The 16,682-nt window shown below is 43.0% G+C and overlaps 1 protein-coding gene across 3 annotated transcripts in view; it reads right to left on the reverse strand.

Annotated features, from left to right (window-relative positions):
* Positions 1 to 9,790: 9,790 nt before the first annotated feature.
* LOC141476612 (zinc finger SWIM domain-containing protein 6-like) overlaps positions 9,791 to 16,682 on the reverse strand; it is a 179,020-nt gene continuing 172,128 nt past the window's right edge. For all 3 annotated transcript variants that reach the window (XM_074165376.1, XM_074165378.1, XM_074165377.1), the window contains 2 exons: positions 12,919 to 13,000; positions 9,791 to 10,653 (listed from right to left, as the gene is read on the reverse strand). In XM_074165376.1, the coding sequence (XP_074021477.1) occupies positions 9,791 to 10,653; positions 12,919 to 13,000 (945 nt within the window). The remainder of the gene's footprint in view (positions 10,654 to 12,918; positions 13,001 to 16,682) is intronic.

Below are 16,682 nucleotides of genomic sequence, written 5' to 3' on the forward strand. Positions count from 1 at the left end.
CCCGCGAGTGCTGAAAGAGCTAGCAGAAGTTATCGCTGGGCCACTCTCTATCATATTTGAAAAGTCATGGAGAACAGGAGAGGTGCCAGAATGTCGTGACGGAGGGAAGACAGGGTCACTCAATATGAGTGATCAGCAAGCTTCGTTTATTGAATAGTACAGCCGTCTTTTATGCTTCGTTATAATTAGCTAATACATATTCTGCAATACATCTTTCTGATTGGCCTGTCCTCCAAACTTCAACCCCGCCCTTAGTTCCTTCTTTACAGTTACTTTCATCCTCTTTTCCCATGCCTGAGCAGTTGCAATCTCCCTGTTATCATACAACAATTACAGTCAAGGACAGGGTGTCCTTGCCAGCTCAGCAGTTACGGGGCTGAATCCGATGTTTCTCAAGTTCTTGCTCGGCCAGCTGGATCATGTTTACGCGACCTTTCTCAGCTAGCCAGTCTCCCACACCAGAAGACTGGAGGAAGGCCAACATCACACCAGTCTTCAAAAAGGGCAAGAAGGAGGACCCTGGGAACTACAGACCAGTTAGTCTCACCTCCGTCCCTGGGAAGGTAATGGAGAGACTCATTCTAGATGTCATCTCCAAACAAGTTGAAGAGCAGGGGGTTATTGGAAGTGGGCAACATGGGTTTACCAAGGGTAAGTCATGCTTGACCAACCTGATAGCTTTCTATGATGCCATAACTGGTTGGCTGGATGAGGGGAGGGCAGCAGATGTCATCTACCTTGACTTCAGCAAGGCTTTTGACACTGTCTCCCATAACATCCTCATTGGAAAACTAAGGAAGTGTGGGCTGGATGAGGGTGAGGTGACAGGTGACAGTGAGGTGGATTGAGAACTGGCTATGTGACAGGACCCAAAGGGTAATGGTTAATGGAACAGGCTCAAGCTGGAGGCCTGTAACCAGTGGTGTCCCCCAGGGGTCAATACTTGGTCCAGTCCTGTTCAACATATTCATCAGTGACCTGGACGAGGGGACAGAGTGTATCCTCAGCAAGATTGCTGATGATACCAAGTTGGGTGGGGTGGCTGACACCCCGGAGGGCCGTGCTGCCATCCAGAGAGACCTGGACAGGCTGGAGAGCTGGGCAAGGAAGAACCTCATGAGGTTCAACAGGGAAAAGTGTAAGGTGCTACACCTGGGCAAGAAGAATGTCAGGCACCAATACAGGTTAGGCGTGGACCTGCTGGAGACAAGCTCCGAAGAGAAAGATCTGGGAGTCCTGGTAGACAGCAAAATGACAATGAGCAAGCAATGTGCTCTTGTGGCCAGGAAGGCCAACGGAATCCTGGGCTGCATAGGGAAGAGTGTGGCTAGTAGGTCGAGGGAAGTCATTCTCCCCCTCTACTCTGCACTGGTGAGGCCACAACTGGAATATTGCATCCAGTTCTGGGCTCCCCAATTCAAGAGGGATAGGGAACTACTGGAAAGAGTCCAGCGAAGGGCAACTAAGATGATTAAGGGATTGGAGTATCTCCCTTATGAAGAAAGGCTAAGAGAGCTGGGACTCTTTAGTCTGGAGAAGAGAAGGCTGAGGGGAGACCTTATTAACGCCTATAAGTATCTCAAGGGTGGGTTGAAGGAGGAGGGAGCCAGACTCTTTTCAGTGGTTCCCAGTGACAGGACGAGGGGCAACGGGCACAAGTTGGAACATAGGAGGTTCCACTCGAATATGAGAAAGAATTTCTTCACGGTGAGGGTGACAGAGCCCTGGAACAGGCTGCCCAGGGAGGTTGTGGAGTCCCCTTCTTTGGAGATTTTCAAGACCCGCCTGGATGCAGTCCTGAGTAGCATTCTCTAAGCAATCCTGCTTCAGCAGGGGAGTTGGACTAGATGATCTCTATGGTCCCTTCCAACTCTAAAAAAAATTCAGTGAAATTCAGTGAAATTCAGTCTTATCACTCTGGAAGCAGACATTGTCTGAAAAAATATGCCATTAATTTCAGAGAGTTAGAAGAGACTTAAAAGCAAAATTACTGAAAAGAAAATTGGTTCTGTTTTACCTCAAACCAGGAAAATTTATAATTGTCACTTTGAAGAGTGTTCCACAGTTGGGTGGCCATATAGAAAGTAATATAATTTGCACTCTGATTGGGGGAACAATATACTGCAAGCACATAAAAATCTTTTCCATTGATGTATGAGTCAGGGAAAAAAAATGCAAGGTTCTCAAACCAGGACAGTACTTCACAATTCAGAGGTTGTGACCTAGACAGTTTAATTAGGCTGGGGCACCTGCACTTCTGCTACCTTCTGATTCCAGGAATAAACTGGAGCCCACCTATAATGGAATACCAGGTGCATGGACTCTGCTATTTGTGGGTGTAGATGCCAGGTCCCCACCAAACCTGCTCTATCACTCCCCTCCTCAGCTGGACAGGGGAGAGAAAATGTAACAAAATTTTGGCTTGTGGGTCAAGGTAAGGACAGGGAGATCACTCACCAATTACCATCATGGGCAAAACACTCGACTTGGGGGAATTAGTTTAATTTATTACCAATCAAATCACAATAAAGAGAAATAAAAACTAAATCTAAAAAAAAAAATAAAATCTAAAAATCTTTCCCCCCACCCCTCCCTTCTTCCCGAGCTCAACTTTACTCCTGATTTTCTCTACCTCCTCCCCCTGAGCGGCACAGGGGGATGGGCAATGGGGGTTGCGATCAGTTCATCACACATTGTTTCTGCTGCGGCTACTTCCTCCTCGGGGGGAGGACTCTTCACATTCTTCCCCTGCTCCAGTGTAGGGTCCTTCTCATGGGAGACAGTCCTCCATGAACTTCTCCCAACGTGAGTCCTTTCCAAGGGCTACAGTTCTTCACAGACTGCTCCAGCATGGGTCACCCACAGGCTCACAAGTCCTGCCAGAAAACCTGCTCCACCATGGGCTCCTCTCTCTCCACGAGTCCACAGGTCCTGCCAGGAGCCTGCTCCAGCATGGGCTTCCCATGTGGTCACAGTGTCCTTTGGGTGCATCCACTTGCTCCAGCATGGGGTCCTCCACAGGCTGCAGGTGAATATCTGCTCCACTGCGGACCTCCATGGGCTGCAGGGGAACAGCCTGCCTCCCATGGTCTTCACCACAGGCTGCAGGGGAATCTCTGCTCCAGCGCCTGGACCACCTCCTTCCCCTCTTTCTTCATTGACCTTAGCGTCTGCAGAGTTGTTTCTCTCACATATTCTCACTCCTCTCTTCAGCTGCAGTTGCGCAGCAGGTTTCTTCCCCCCTTCTTAAATATGTTATCACACATGTTGTCACTGATTGGCTCAGCCTTGGCCAGCAGTGCTGGCTCTATCAGACATAGGGGAAGCTTCTAGCAGCTTCTCAGAGAAGCCACCCCTGTACACCCCCCACCAAAACCTTGCCATGCAAACCCAATATAGTGGGTAAGTTTTGCTTTCCAGTCTTCAAAGTACCAGGTTTAACAGCAAACAACAAAAGAAAGCATAAAAACACTAGCAAAAACATTAGATATTTGGATTAGATAATTAAGGAAAGAAACCAATCTGATATAGTTCTTCACATTGTGCAGGTAATATTTTAAAAAAGGGGCAGTTCATGATTGTGGTACTTTCAAGTCATAATTGTTCTCTGCAACTAGAAGCTGTAGAAATCCATCAAGGCCGGTCTTAGAAATAACTTGTACTTTGTAGCCAATATACGTTAATAGATATCTTTAATCCTGTGACCTTGCAGATGTCTGCAAATACAGCAACTGATGTCATTTTCTTCTTAAGGCAGGTTCTTTTTCTCGGAGCACATGATGCGCTATTTTTACTAACTTTAGGGATACTGATACTACCTGTAAGGATGGATTGCAAACATTTCAACTGAGGGCCAGGTGCTTCTTGATGCTGACAGCCCAGGGTGTTAGTGGAGGCAACAGTCTTTTCTCATGTGCTGTATGGAATGCATGCTTCTATGGGGTAGGCAAATCCTAGCAATCTCTTCTCAGTAAAGCTATCCCTGCCACTGTTGTCTCCCCAGTTGAGAATATTCCAAAGCTTTTCACCTCATATTCAGTTTAGTTTGTAACGTGCTGAAATACCCATAAATCTCTACTATTGTATTGCATTGCATTGTCATGAGGCAACAGTTGGGCATAACAATTCATGGTTTGTGCTTGTTCCTTCCCCACTTAGCCTTGCCAAAAGTATACTTTCAAGGGGACAAGTGCTTAAGATGGGAAAATGTTTATGAACACTTTATCCCTAGCCAGAACTGTGGAGCAAGAGAATACTTGAGGGTATCATACTTCCCAATTCTGTAAAGGTATGAGCTATATTGCTATTTTTTCCAAATTATATCCTGCATTAAAAGTAGATGAATTACCAGGATTTTTGTTTTTAAATCAGAAATAGAAGGCGGGATGATTTCTCAGTAAAAACCTGTATTTTAATCATCTCGGTGAAATCACAGAATCACAGAATGGTAGGGGTTGGAAGGGACCTTTGGAGATCATCTAGTCCAACCCCCCCTGCCAAAGCAGGTCCACCTAGAGCAGGTTGCACAGGAATGTATCCAGGAGGGGTTTGAATATCTCCAGAGAAGGAGACTCCACCACCTCTCTGAGCAGCCTGTTCCAGTGCTCTGGCACCCTCAAAGTAAAGAAGTTTTTCCTCATGTTGAGATGGAACTTCCTATGTTCCAGCTTGTGCCCATTGCCCCTTGTCCTGTCACCAGGCAACACTGAAAGGAGTCTGGCCCCATCCTCTTGACACCTGCCCTTTAGATATTGATAAGCATTGATAAGATCCTCTTGCAGTCTTCTCTTCTCCAGGGTAAACAGACACAGATTTTCCTCATAACAGAGGTGCTCCATTCCCCTAATCATCTTCATAGCCTTCCACTGGACTCTTTCCAGTAGTTCCCTGTCCTTCTTGAACTGGGGAGCCCAGAACTGGACACAGTACTCCAGATGGGGCCTCACCAGGGCAGAGTAGAGGGGGAGGACAACCTCCCTCGACCTGCTGGCCATGCTCTTTTTAATGCACCCCAGGAGACCATTGGCCTTCTTGGCCACAAGGGTACATTGCTGCCTCATGGTCAACTTGTTGTCCACCAAGTCCCTCTCAGCAGAGCTGCTTTCCAGCAGGTCAACCCCTAACCTGTACCGGTGCATGGGGTTATTCCTTCCTAGATGAAGGATTCTACACTTGCCCTTGTTGAACTGCATTAGGTTCCTTTCTGCCCAACTCGCTAGCCTGTCCAGATATTGCTGCATGGCGGCACAGCCTTCTGGTGTGTCAGCCACTCCTCCCAGTTTTGTGTCATCAGCAAACTTGCCGAGGGTACACTCTGTCCCCTCATCCAGGTCGTTGATAAATATATTTATTTATATAAATATAAATATATATAATTATATAAAAATATATTTACTTCTAGTGCAGATCCACTCTATGGAGCTACAAATCTAAATTGGCACAACTTGGAAAGCAAAATTTCCCTCCATGTAAGGTGCACCCCAGTTTTGATGTACTTATGTTACTTATACCCACTTATATAAAAACTTAATTCCTACTAGACAAACCTGAAAGAAAACTGTAGCTCAAACTAATTTGACAGAACACTAAAGCATTATTGAAAAGTGACTTTTGCAGAGACTTTTTAAAGCTTGCAGCATGGAACTTTGTATGGATATACAAAGAAAATTATGTAATATGGTTTTTTTTATAGAATAAATTTATTAATGCAAATCCCTCAGTATCTTCTATACTTAAAAATACTAGGAAGCCAATTTTACTTTTTTATATTAAAAAAAAAGTCCTCCAGAATTTCATTTGTACTGCAAAAACTGTTGGTTGGTCATCCAAAGCACTGATAGCACTTATTAACAGATTCACTGTCTTAAAAGAGCTCCATCTGTTCTGCTAGACAACCATGGTGATATACAGTCTCAGTCTTCTAGTTGCAGCTCTAGCCTCAGAATATTACCTGCAATTTCTCTCAAACAATCTAATAAATTCTTTGTCATGTACATGCATTCCAGGTTTAGCTTCACTGCCATAGCATTAAAACCAAAAGATTTTGAGAATAAGACATGAAGTACTCCGAGGGAAGCTGTCTCAGGATTTCAGTTGCACTTTAGTATCTAAAGTCTGAGTCCCATATCTGCCTTTCTCTTTTTCATGCTTAAAAGTTGTGCAGTTTTCTCTAATGGGAAAACCAGATATGGAAATGAAATGTGTTGAAACACCAAAAAGCTAAACGAAGGTAATATAATTTGGGTAAGAAAAATCTCTGCTGGCTTCTGTTCTGGCAGAACCAATAGACTATGAAGGAAATCTGAAAATGAACTTATGGGTAAAAGTCAGTTTCTTGGGCTGCAAGACAGTCTCATAATACAGAAGTAATATCACATCTTTCAGGATTTCACTCAACTCGCCAAAAGAATGTGGATTCAATGGTAACCTATGATATGGAAGAATCATGCTCGGTTCTCTTCACTACTGAAGAGCAGGCCTGGATTCAGAAAAAGTTCTCATTTAAAGGAGTGTTGAAAAGCACTATAACATTTTGCGACAATGATAGCAGAGGTGTTCAGTTGCATATCTCAAATATATGGCTCTGAAAAGAAGATAATGTTTTTGAGACATATTTTGTCTAGGCTTCCTTATGGTTCAAAATTAATTCCAGTCTGTAGTTTTAGAAATATTTGATCAGTTTTCACCAAAAGAGCCCTCAGACTTTTTTTCATGGAATCTCTTTCCCGGACTCTTCCTACCTCCACAAAACAAGAGCAGTATGTATCTAGACATATTTGCTAGAGACATGGGGCAATCATCTGTTGGTCCATGAAGGCTTTTAACATGGTGTGAACTGCACTGCGCAGCACCACTGAGGACACATAATCAGTCATGAGAACTAGTCAAATAAATTTCAATCAGTTCTGAAAGAAGAATAAGCCATTGTGCTTGTCAAAAGCAGGTAGCAACCATCAAGAACACATTTAATTCTAAAGCCTTTGTCTTCAAATAGGCTTCAGTTTTGCAATCTACCTAATCCACAATATCCATAATACTGAAGAGGCAAAAAAACCCCAACTCCCACCAAACCCTATTTCAGAACGGAATATCCTTCTTGTTCCTTATTGTCTGTAGCAGAAAATTAATCTAAGACAAAGTAATGAAGCAAACACATAATGAGAATTCAATGCTTGGAAGGGATAGAAGTTGCAGAAGCTACAGAATGTTAGTACTACCTGGTCAGGACAACTCAGCTGTTAGCAAAGCTTGGTAAAGACTCATATTTTACATGACAAGTTGTACAAAGATTCAGACCTTTTCCTCCTTAATCTTCCAGTGGCACAAGTCTCACTGTCAGAATTCATGGGTACACTGGCATCTCTGATAGTTGCTTGCTGTATGCTAATTCTCTTTTCAGCTGAAGATACTAAAAAAAGAAAGTGAAGATGTTCAGATCACATAGTCAAATATGACATCACATAACATACCTAAGATGATAAAGATCTTGGTAAAGCAGAAAGCTCCTCTTCAATTTTCAACCATGTCATATCCCATTATTCACTGAGGGCTGGAAAACTTACACAAATCTTACAGAGCAAAGCCTCCAAAAAAGCAGAAATGTTGGCTGTCAGCTGGTGAGCAGGAGCTTCATGCTGGGTGGAACGAGCTGCACGGTTGAGAATACACAAAATGCTTTAGAAAAGCCAAAGAACAGTAAGAACTGTCCTTGTATATATTTGCAGCATCTCTCAACTCTCATGGTCACCCAGATAACTGAGTGAGAACATGCCCCCACACACTCTTCCATCCTACCAGGGCAATATGTCAAGGCTTATGGTTTGTTGTATAAACCACACATCTTCAATCGCAGGCAGCATTTGGTCCCTCTGACACACCAGGTCTTCCTCCACCAGTGAAGGAGCTGTTGCAATTGTGAACGCTACCATTCCCTCAGCAGATTTTTGGGGAACAAAATATTTCTTTCCTGGTCTCAGTGGTCATATTGCTTATCACCATAATGCATCAAAGTTGCAAGCTGGGCTTTTAAGCTCTATGAACTATCCATACACAATTCAACTCGAGTAACAGACACCATAAAGGAGGCAGAATCAACTTTCAAAAAACTAATTTTAATCAAAACAAAAAAATTGTTGATCATTAACAAGTTTATAAAACAGTGATTTAGTTACATAAATAAATTGGTATCAGTGTATCAAATCTTAATTACTTTCAACTTCATGAGCATGTTTACATGGGTGAAGTACAACCTTTTTACCTATTATAATAAATAAAATGGAAAGCATGAAATAGTTTTTCTAAACAAAAATACCTACAAACATTCCTCTAGCATGTTCTCTAATGAAGGGAACAGGAGACACCGGACAACTTTTGCACCAAAACATAAAAACTGCTTTAAAAAGCACAAGGATACAGAACCATCAGCTAAAGACACTATATTGTAACCAAAGTTGGCATATAATAATATAATGAACAGTTTGGTAGTTAGATCTCCAGTTTGGTTATTTTAAAGCATTAAGACGAGGCAAGCTAGAAGGCTGCTTTTGTTTGAGTAATTCTAGAGAAAATAAAATATATTAAAAAAAATGAACGGAGAAGTAGAACAGTCATACCTACACAACTTTCTGTCCTGCACAAAGTCAAAATACCTATGCAGAATATATATATAATATATATATTTGTGCACAAAGGTTAACATTATTAGCTCACTGCAAAGGCATAATGTATCATGTCAATAATTTTGCATTTTGCGTCAAAAAGGATATTTCTTTAAGTTTCCCAGGCTAGGAGGCACAAACCCCGATTCTGGCATACTGTATTCTTAATGCTAAGGCTTGCTGCTCTGGCTGTGTATTTTTTGTCGTCCTTCTTTACTATAGTGCCTGTTACAAGCATGTGTGTATATGTGTATACATATATATGTATACACAGGTTGTATAAATATCTATATATATAAAATTTCCCCCAATAGGTATCAGTCCAACCATGCAATCCAAAAGGTGGCTCTGCATAGATGCCCAGCATATAGTTCAACACCTGAGCCAACCCTGAAGCAAGGCGCACTTTAGTCCTTCCGATAGTTTTTTTTTGTTTAAAACCAAGCTACTGCAGCTTCAAGTATTTTGCATTACATAGATTATTTTTTTATAAATTAATTTTATATTTTTTCAATATTCAGACATATACTATAATATATTTACAGTACAATAAATGCTCTCATTCTTTTTAAAATTTTTTTTGATAAATCCCTGAGAATGTATGTTGACAGTCGCTAAGTTTCCACATGCGCAAGCATTGTGTGCCATGCTTCTGGATTAACAGCACTGCAAAGCCACGTGGTCAGCCTTTTAACTATTAGTATTTCATTTGTTGGTTTGTTTAAATATGCTGAAATGTAAGGATGAGTTACAAAGGAGTAAAGCTGAATCCATTCGAGGTACTTATCACAGGATGGAGGTGTTTTGTTTGGTTTTTAAAGCCATTGCAATATATATTTGTTTTTGAGGCTGTGAACATATATAGAAAGAACAGGAGAGCGATGTGGGCTTTTGCCACTTGACAACATATACTCAGTGTAAACCAAACCTTTTTTAACCTCTCTCACACAAAACAGAAAAAAGGAAAAAAAAAATTAAACACACAAACTTTCACAACATGACAGTTTAGTTTGCAAACTCAATATACCTATACACATATAATACCGGTGTGGCTCTGTTTCTTCTAAGTTCAAAAGGATACAAAGGCAGGCTCAAGTAAAAACAAACCACCTCCCCTCCTTCACGCATTTTCATCAACCAAATCGCTCACGAACCAACATCATCAGTTTCTTTTTGCCTTTGTAGATTTGTTTTAGGTTGTCAATAAACTGTGTAAACTGGATGTGTCCATCATGAGCCATTAAGAAGGTCTCTCGGGCCTTGCTGAGGAACTCTATAAACTCACTATAGTGTCGTGGGCTGATGTGAGTGAGACGTGAATGAGTTGTATTAATGTAGGCTCCAATTGTGGCATCCAAGAGTTGTCTTAAAGGGGCTTTGTCCAGTGACATGAGCTTACCAGAGTTCCTCCTTCCATGAAGTCCTACCATGCCAGGAGTGGTCAAAGTACACCTACGCAAAATATCTGACAGTACTGTTGCACATTTGACACTTTTGACCACCAGAGGTATTATAGCTGCTAGCTCATTTTTCCCAAGGGAGTGGCTGAGTGCACATGCCCACAGAACATCATTAATGGCAGGGTGTGTATCCTGATTGTAACTCAGGTTGAGATGCGTCATGGCCAAAGTGGCCAGCTTGTAAGCCCGCATGGGGTAACCACGGTGCTCCATGTATCGTGCTATAGTAAAAAGCTGTGAGTAGCTCATGCCAGTTGTAGCAGCATCTAGAACAATTTGGTAAGCGGTCTCAAAAGCTATGTGATCCTTTTCACATAAGGTCAGTGCAGAGAGGGCACAGTTTTGAGGATCCTTCATGGCACACTGTAGAGCAAGCGTCCTAGCACTGCTGGCCAGCTTTTCCTGCTGATGGCAGTCCAGATGCAGACGGACAATGGTACTGTTGGACATCACTGTTGTAGCAACAATACTAGTGGCTTCTGTTGGAGTGAAAAGCGTAAACCAGTTTTGCATGATACTATCCAGTGCATAAACACCTGGGGAGAGGAAGAAAGGATTAGCCACAACTGATAAAACCTAGCAGATACAGATGTTCAGCAAAAGATTACATTTTCAAAGTCTAAGAGGTTGCCAGTACATCCAAAGAGATGTGCTTCAGCAAGAAGGGCTAAACCAGATAACATGACTGAAAAAGGACATTAAAAAAGGCTACTGTGCAAACTCTGTAGCAATCACCGAAATGCAGATAATAACAAAAAAGCCTGCAAGATAAGCTTTAATCTCCTGGTGTGACAACTGAGCTGCTTTACTTGTTATCTAAGACAATTTGGATAACAAGTTCTGGGTCATTTGGTCTCATCACATCACTCAAAAGCAGCCCTTACACTGAACACTTAAAAGGCAATTTTAACTTCTTTTCTCAATGTACATCTCAAGGTACGGTGCGTGCACAAAAGAATATGAAAGCATGCTAAATGTCTCATTTAATAGAATACCATGGCATTTAATACTAAGCACACCTTAAAAATTTTTTTTTAAAAAATCCTAAACCCCATCCCCTCCCAACAGGCTTTTCAGATACATCTTTTATCAAATTCATATGCATCTGAACATCAAGATCCTTATTACGGAAATACTCTGAGCAATAAGCACTACTGGATATCATCTGAAATAGATATTTTCCTTAGTATCACTTTATTCCTGGCACATGTGTGTGGTGGTGGGGAAGAAGGGGGAAACAGTGACTAATGGGTTCCATAAATTGAATCTTATATGCAACTAGAGTGTCTTATTACTGCTAGAGGCAGTTTACACACATCTATGAGCCCACCTAAAACACACCCAGAGGTCCTTTTCTCTGTAGGGCTCTGATGTTTCCTGTGAACACCTTCACTTGTGTGCAAAAATTCAGCAGTCAGAAAATACCAGATCTTCATTTAAATAAACAGATTCCTTGTTTTATCAACTTGATTAACTCTCAAGAGTACTTTGTGTGACATCATAGGTTCTTTATCGGATGCTTCTACTAGAATATGTAAACTAATTTAAAGCAGTATTAAAACCAGCACTTTATTTGCCAATATGTAACTGCACAAAATAATACTGAGGTACTAATATCTGCAAGAGAGCCTCAGTAATAATTACCTTAGCAAAGATATAAAAGCAATAAAACGAGCATTGCATGAAAATTTGCAGACACAAACCATTTTCTGGCTGAGGGCATACAAATGTAAGCTGTATTTTCCCATGCTACTGACAACATTAATTTCCCATTTAAGCATAAAGCAAAGAATAAACTAATCCAGAGAATAAGCAGCAGCAATCCTTTGAAGTTCTGAAACTCAAGAAGCATCTATGTGATACAATCCAACTCAGATGTATGAAAAAGGAGTAAACACAGCAGGGAAGCATACATTCCAAAAATACCTTTTGTATCCTCATCTTGCAGATGGTAAACTGGAATACAGAAACTAAGGGACACCTCATCAAGACACACAAGAAATTTATGGCAAAGCCCAGAAATGAACATTATGTCCTGCTGAGTGCACTATTCTCCCCCTACTATCCTCTAAGTATGAGGCTAGTTCTGCTCCCACCTTATTTTCACCTTATGTGGTTAAGGATAGGTGCATTAGCGTTTGGTTTGCTTTCCAGTGCAGAGGAGAGGCCTGCACAATGCCATAGCCACATAACAAAGATGCATTACGCTCTAAGCTTGGATTTAGCCAGGAGCTTAAAAAACCAACCAAACAAACAAAAAAAACCAAGAAAACAAACAAAAAAACCAAGAAAACAAACAAGCAATTAGAATACCTTCATGAGATCTTGTCTGCCACAGCAGAAGGCAACCTCAACATTTCATTCACCTGTTTTTTGGTTCCTCTTCCCCACAGCTGACCAAATAGCACTCTCACCAGTCTTTTGGAGCCTCACCTTTCAGAGCAAGCAATGTTGTAGCATAGTGTAATAGCCCATAACCACGAGCCTTTTCTCTACTGCAGCCTCAAACCCAAACCCAACATGGAGGGGACAAGGGGAAATCTGGAGTATTTCCCATGAGGTTATGCACGTCCCTACCTTGCAGGGGAAAAAAGTCACTGCGTTACTCAACTGTTGTCTCACTTGGCCTGTGTCTATTCTATCACATGCTCAAAAAAACCACTCATCGCTGCCATAATTTATGTCTTCTAACCAAAGGAATTTTGTAGATGAACAGAAAGCGGTGTTGACCAACAAGATCAAGCCCTCTAAGATTAGCTGACAAAAAGGCAGGAACCCTTGAGAAGCATCTCAGAACATACCTATTTCTGTTGCACATGTTACCAACCACCTCACCATTTCCCGCCGTCGCCAATTCAGTGTTGACAGTGTCATCCGCATCACCTATTAAAACAACACAAACAAAATACAGATTAATCCTATTGCAAAACCAAGACAATATACCAACAATTAGGGATTTAAGTTACTCAAATACAATGAGGTTCAAAATGGCAGCCTCTTGCCCTTTCCATTGTTACCTCTTTTTAGCTGGTATGTCAAAAGACTTGACAAATACTGCTTAGCTATCTCAGAAGAGCATACAGAAAATAATTCCAACTAACTGCAGGTCATTCAAGGCCAGAGGAGAAACTGTTTTATTCGGGGAGAAGAAGAAAAAAAAAAACAAACCACAAAAAAGCCCCACCAATTATTCAAATTAAATTATATTGTGTCTCCTCCCTCTATATATGTTAGTCTTTAAAGGGGAAATGTGTCAACACTTGTTGGGTAAACTAACCCATCCAATTTTTCCCCCATCTGCTTTTTTTTCATTGACTTCAACAATACAGGCAGGAGTTAGTGAACTGTGATTTGACTGGCTGCTTATGCTGCAAAGATATATATATATACACACACACACACTTCCAGATATAACCAGATGTTATCACTCACTGAGGGACAGCTCCAGTGCAGGTACGTCTGCAAGGGAGCGGGGGTTCACAGTAAAAAAAGGGGATTTTCCTGAGCTTTCCAGAGCTGGAAAACTCCCGGGAGAGCGCAGGCAATCCGCGCGAGCCGGCAGCTCGCATGAGGGTTGCTGACGAGACAGGGGCGGGACCAGCAGTAACGGCGCCCCCCCCCGAACTCTCACGAAAGGCGGCCCTAGGGAGCACAGCGACTAGGAGCACTACAAACAGTGGGGGTAAACAGAGCGGTACGCGGCAGTTTACGCGGAATGGCTGTACCAGCTTGACCAGAGAGCCATGGTAACCACCCGGCAGAAAGCCTTAGCCTCCCTGAGCTCTGTACCTAGCAGGACTGAAGCAGCTTTACAGATGGAGCTCTTATGGGAGCATGCTGCTACCCACGTGTCAGGCTGCAGGGTGTGCCCTACCCTTATGCCAGTATCAGATGGCAGCAGTGAGCACACTTGTGGGAGGTGTGTTCAGACAGAAGAACTCCTCCACCTAGTGATAGAGCTCTGGGAGGAGGTGAGTAGATTGAGAACTATCAGGGAGTGTGAGGGAGATAGACTGCTGGAGTCACAGCCTACCTCCCCTGAACCAGGCCCCAACAGGCAGAAAGGTCACATGATACAGAGGATTCCCTGTCCTCTCTCTGTCTGGCCAGACAAGGTAACTTAGAGGATAGGGGGCTATGGGAACATATTCCTGCCTGGTGAAGCAGGCCTGTCTCCCCAGTAACTCCCATGCCTTCCCAGGTACCATTTAAAAAAAAAGTATGAGGCTCTGCAAGGGGAACCCAATCATGACAAGGAAGGTGCTTCAATGTCCACAGAGATATTGCCATGGTTAAGTCAAACTACACCCCCCATGAAAACATCTTCAGTAAAGAAAACAAGATGGGTTATTGTTGTAGGTGACTCCATCCTGAAGGAGTAGAAGGCCCGATATGTGACCACACCCACTTCTCAGGGAAGTCTGCTGCCTCCCTGGGGCCCGGGTTAATGATATAAAGAGAAAGCTTCCCTCCCTGGTAAACCCTTCAGAATACTACCTGCTACTAATTTTTCAGACAGGCAGAGATGATCTGTTAACAAGAAACCCAAGGATGATCAAGAGAGACTTCCGGGCCTTGGAAGTTTCTCTTGAGAATTTTATTATTAATATTTCATTAAAGTAGTTTAGTTTCTTCTAAACTCATAAATCTCTTTCTCTCTCTCTTCTCTCCTCAGAGCGAGAGGTCAAGAAGAGTATCTGTTGTCTTGTCATTGGCCAGTCTGGCCCAAACCACGACACTTGCTAAGTGGCGTCCATAAATACTAAATATGCCTGTGAAATATTTTTGATATGTCAGAATACATGTTTCTAGAGTTTAGGGAATACCTGACAAGGGCTGACTGGTGAAGGGGTCAGGAGCGCAAGTAGTGTTCTCCTCTGTCATTCCAGTCACAGGGAAGGACAAGGAAAGTAACAAGAAGAGCCAGCAGATCAATACCTGGCTCCGGGACTGGTGTCAGAGGCAGGACTTTGGTCTTTTTGTTCATGGGATGGTTTACATGACACCAGGTCTGCTGGAGAAAGATGGGGTACACCTGTCTCAAAGGGGGAAAAGGATCTTTGTACAGGAGTTGGCAGGGCTCATCAAAAGGGCTTTAAAATAGATTTGAAGGGAGAAGGGGATAACCAACAGCAGAGATGCGAGGGTCATTGATGGACTAGAAACTATGGATGCACCTGGGAATGGTCAGGTAGAAGTTAAGGCTTCTTCCAGCAAAAAGGTGGCAGGACCAGCAGCCCAGCTGAAGTGCTTTTACACTAATGCACGCAGCATGGGCAACAAACAGGAGGAGCTGGAAGCCATTGTGCAGGAGGAAAACTATGATGTGGTCACCATCATGGAAATGTGGTGGGATGACTCGCATGACTGGAGTGCTACATTAGATGGCTACAAACTCTTCAGAAGGGACAGGCAAGGAAGGAAAGGAGGTGGGGTGGCATTGTATGTTAGGGAGTGTTATGAATGTCAAGAACTTAATGATGGGGACAACAGGGTTGAGTCTTTATGGGTAAGAATCAGGGGGAGGGTCAACAAGGCAGATATCATGGTGGGAGTCTGTTATAGACCCCCCAACCAGGATGTAGAGGTAGATGAAATATTCTACAAGCAGCTGGGAGAAATCTCAAAATCACTAGCCCTTGCCCTCATGGGAGACTTCAACCTACCAGATATCAGCTGGGAAAATAATACAGCTGAGAGAACAGTCTAGGAGGTTCCTGGAGTGTGTTGGGGATAACTTCCCGATACAGCTGGTGAGGGAGCCAACTCCTTCTGGACCTGCTCTTTGTAAACAGAGGACTTCTGGGGGGTGTGACAGTTGCAGGCCATCCTGGGCACAGTGATGGTGAAATGACAGAGTTTTTGATTCTCGGAGAATCACAGAATCACAGAATCTTAGTGGTTGGAAGGGACCTTTGAGATCATCGAGTCCAACCACATTAAAAAAACAAACAAACAAACAAAAAAAAAAAAGCACCCACCAACTAAACCCCACACCCACAACCTCACACACAACACCCCACCACAAACCAACAATCCCGGGCACTAGAGCATGCCCTGAAGAGCCATGTCTACACATTTCTTAAATACCTCCAGGGATGGTGACTCCACCACCTCCCTGGGCAGGCTGTTCCAGTGCTTGACCACTCTTTCAGTAAAGTAATTCTTCCTAATATCTAATCTAAACCTCCCCTGCCGCAGCTTCATACCATTTCCTCTGGTCCTGTCGTTATTCCCTTGGGAGAAGAGGCCAACCCCCGCCTCTCTACAGTTTCCTTTCAGGTAGTAGAAGCAAGGAGGGAGGTCAGCAGAACTGCCACTATGGACTTCCAGAGGGCGGACTTTGGTCTTTTCAGGAGCCTGGGTGACAGAGTCCCTTGGGAGGCAGTCCTGAAGGGCAAAGGAGACCAATAGGTCACCAAAGGTGACCCAATACAGACTGAAATACGGCAGGGGAAAAAAAGCTTCAACTCTGTGGATGATGCAGAAAATCTCTGCTTCCTTGGCTAATGGATGACTTAATTGTCCTGTGGATTCCTGCAGATGGCCACTGATGTAGGCAAGT

The sequence above is a fragment of the Numenius arquata genome, chromosome W (assembly GCF_964106895.1).
Source record: "Numenius arquata chromosome W, bNumArq3.hap1.1, whole genome shotgun sequence".
Lineage (NCBI taxonomy): Eukaryota > Metazoa > Chordata > Aves > Charadriiformes > Scolopacidae > Numenius > Numenius arquata.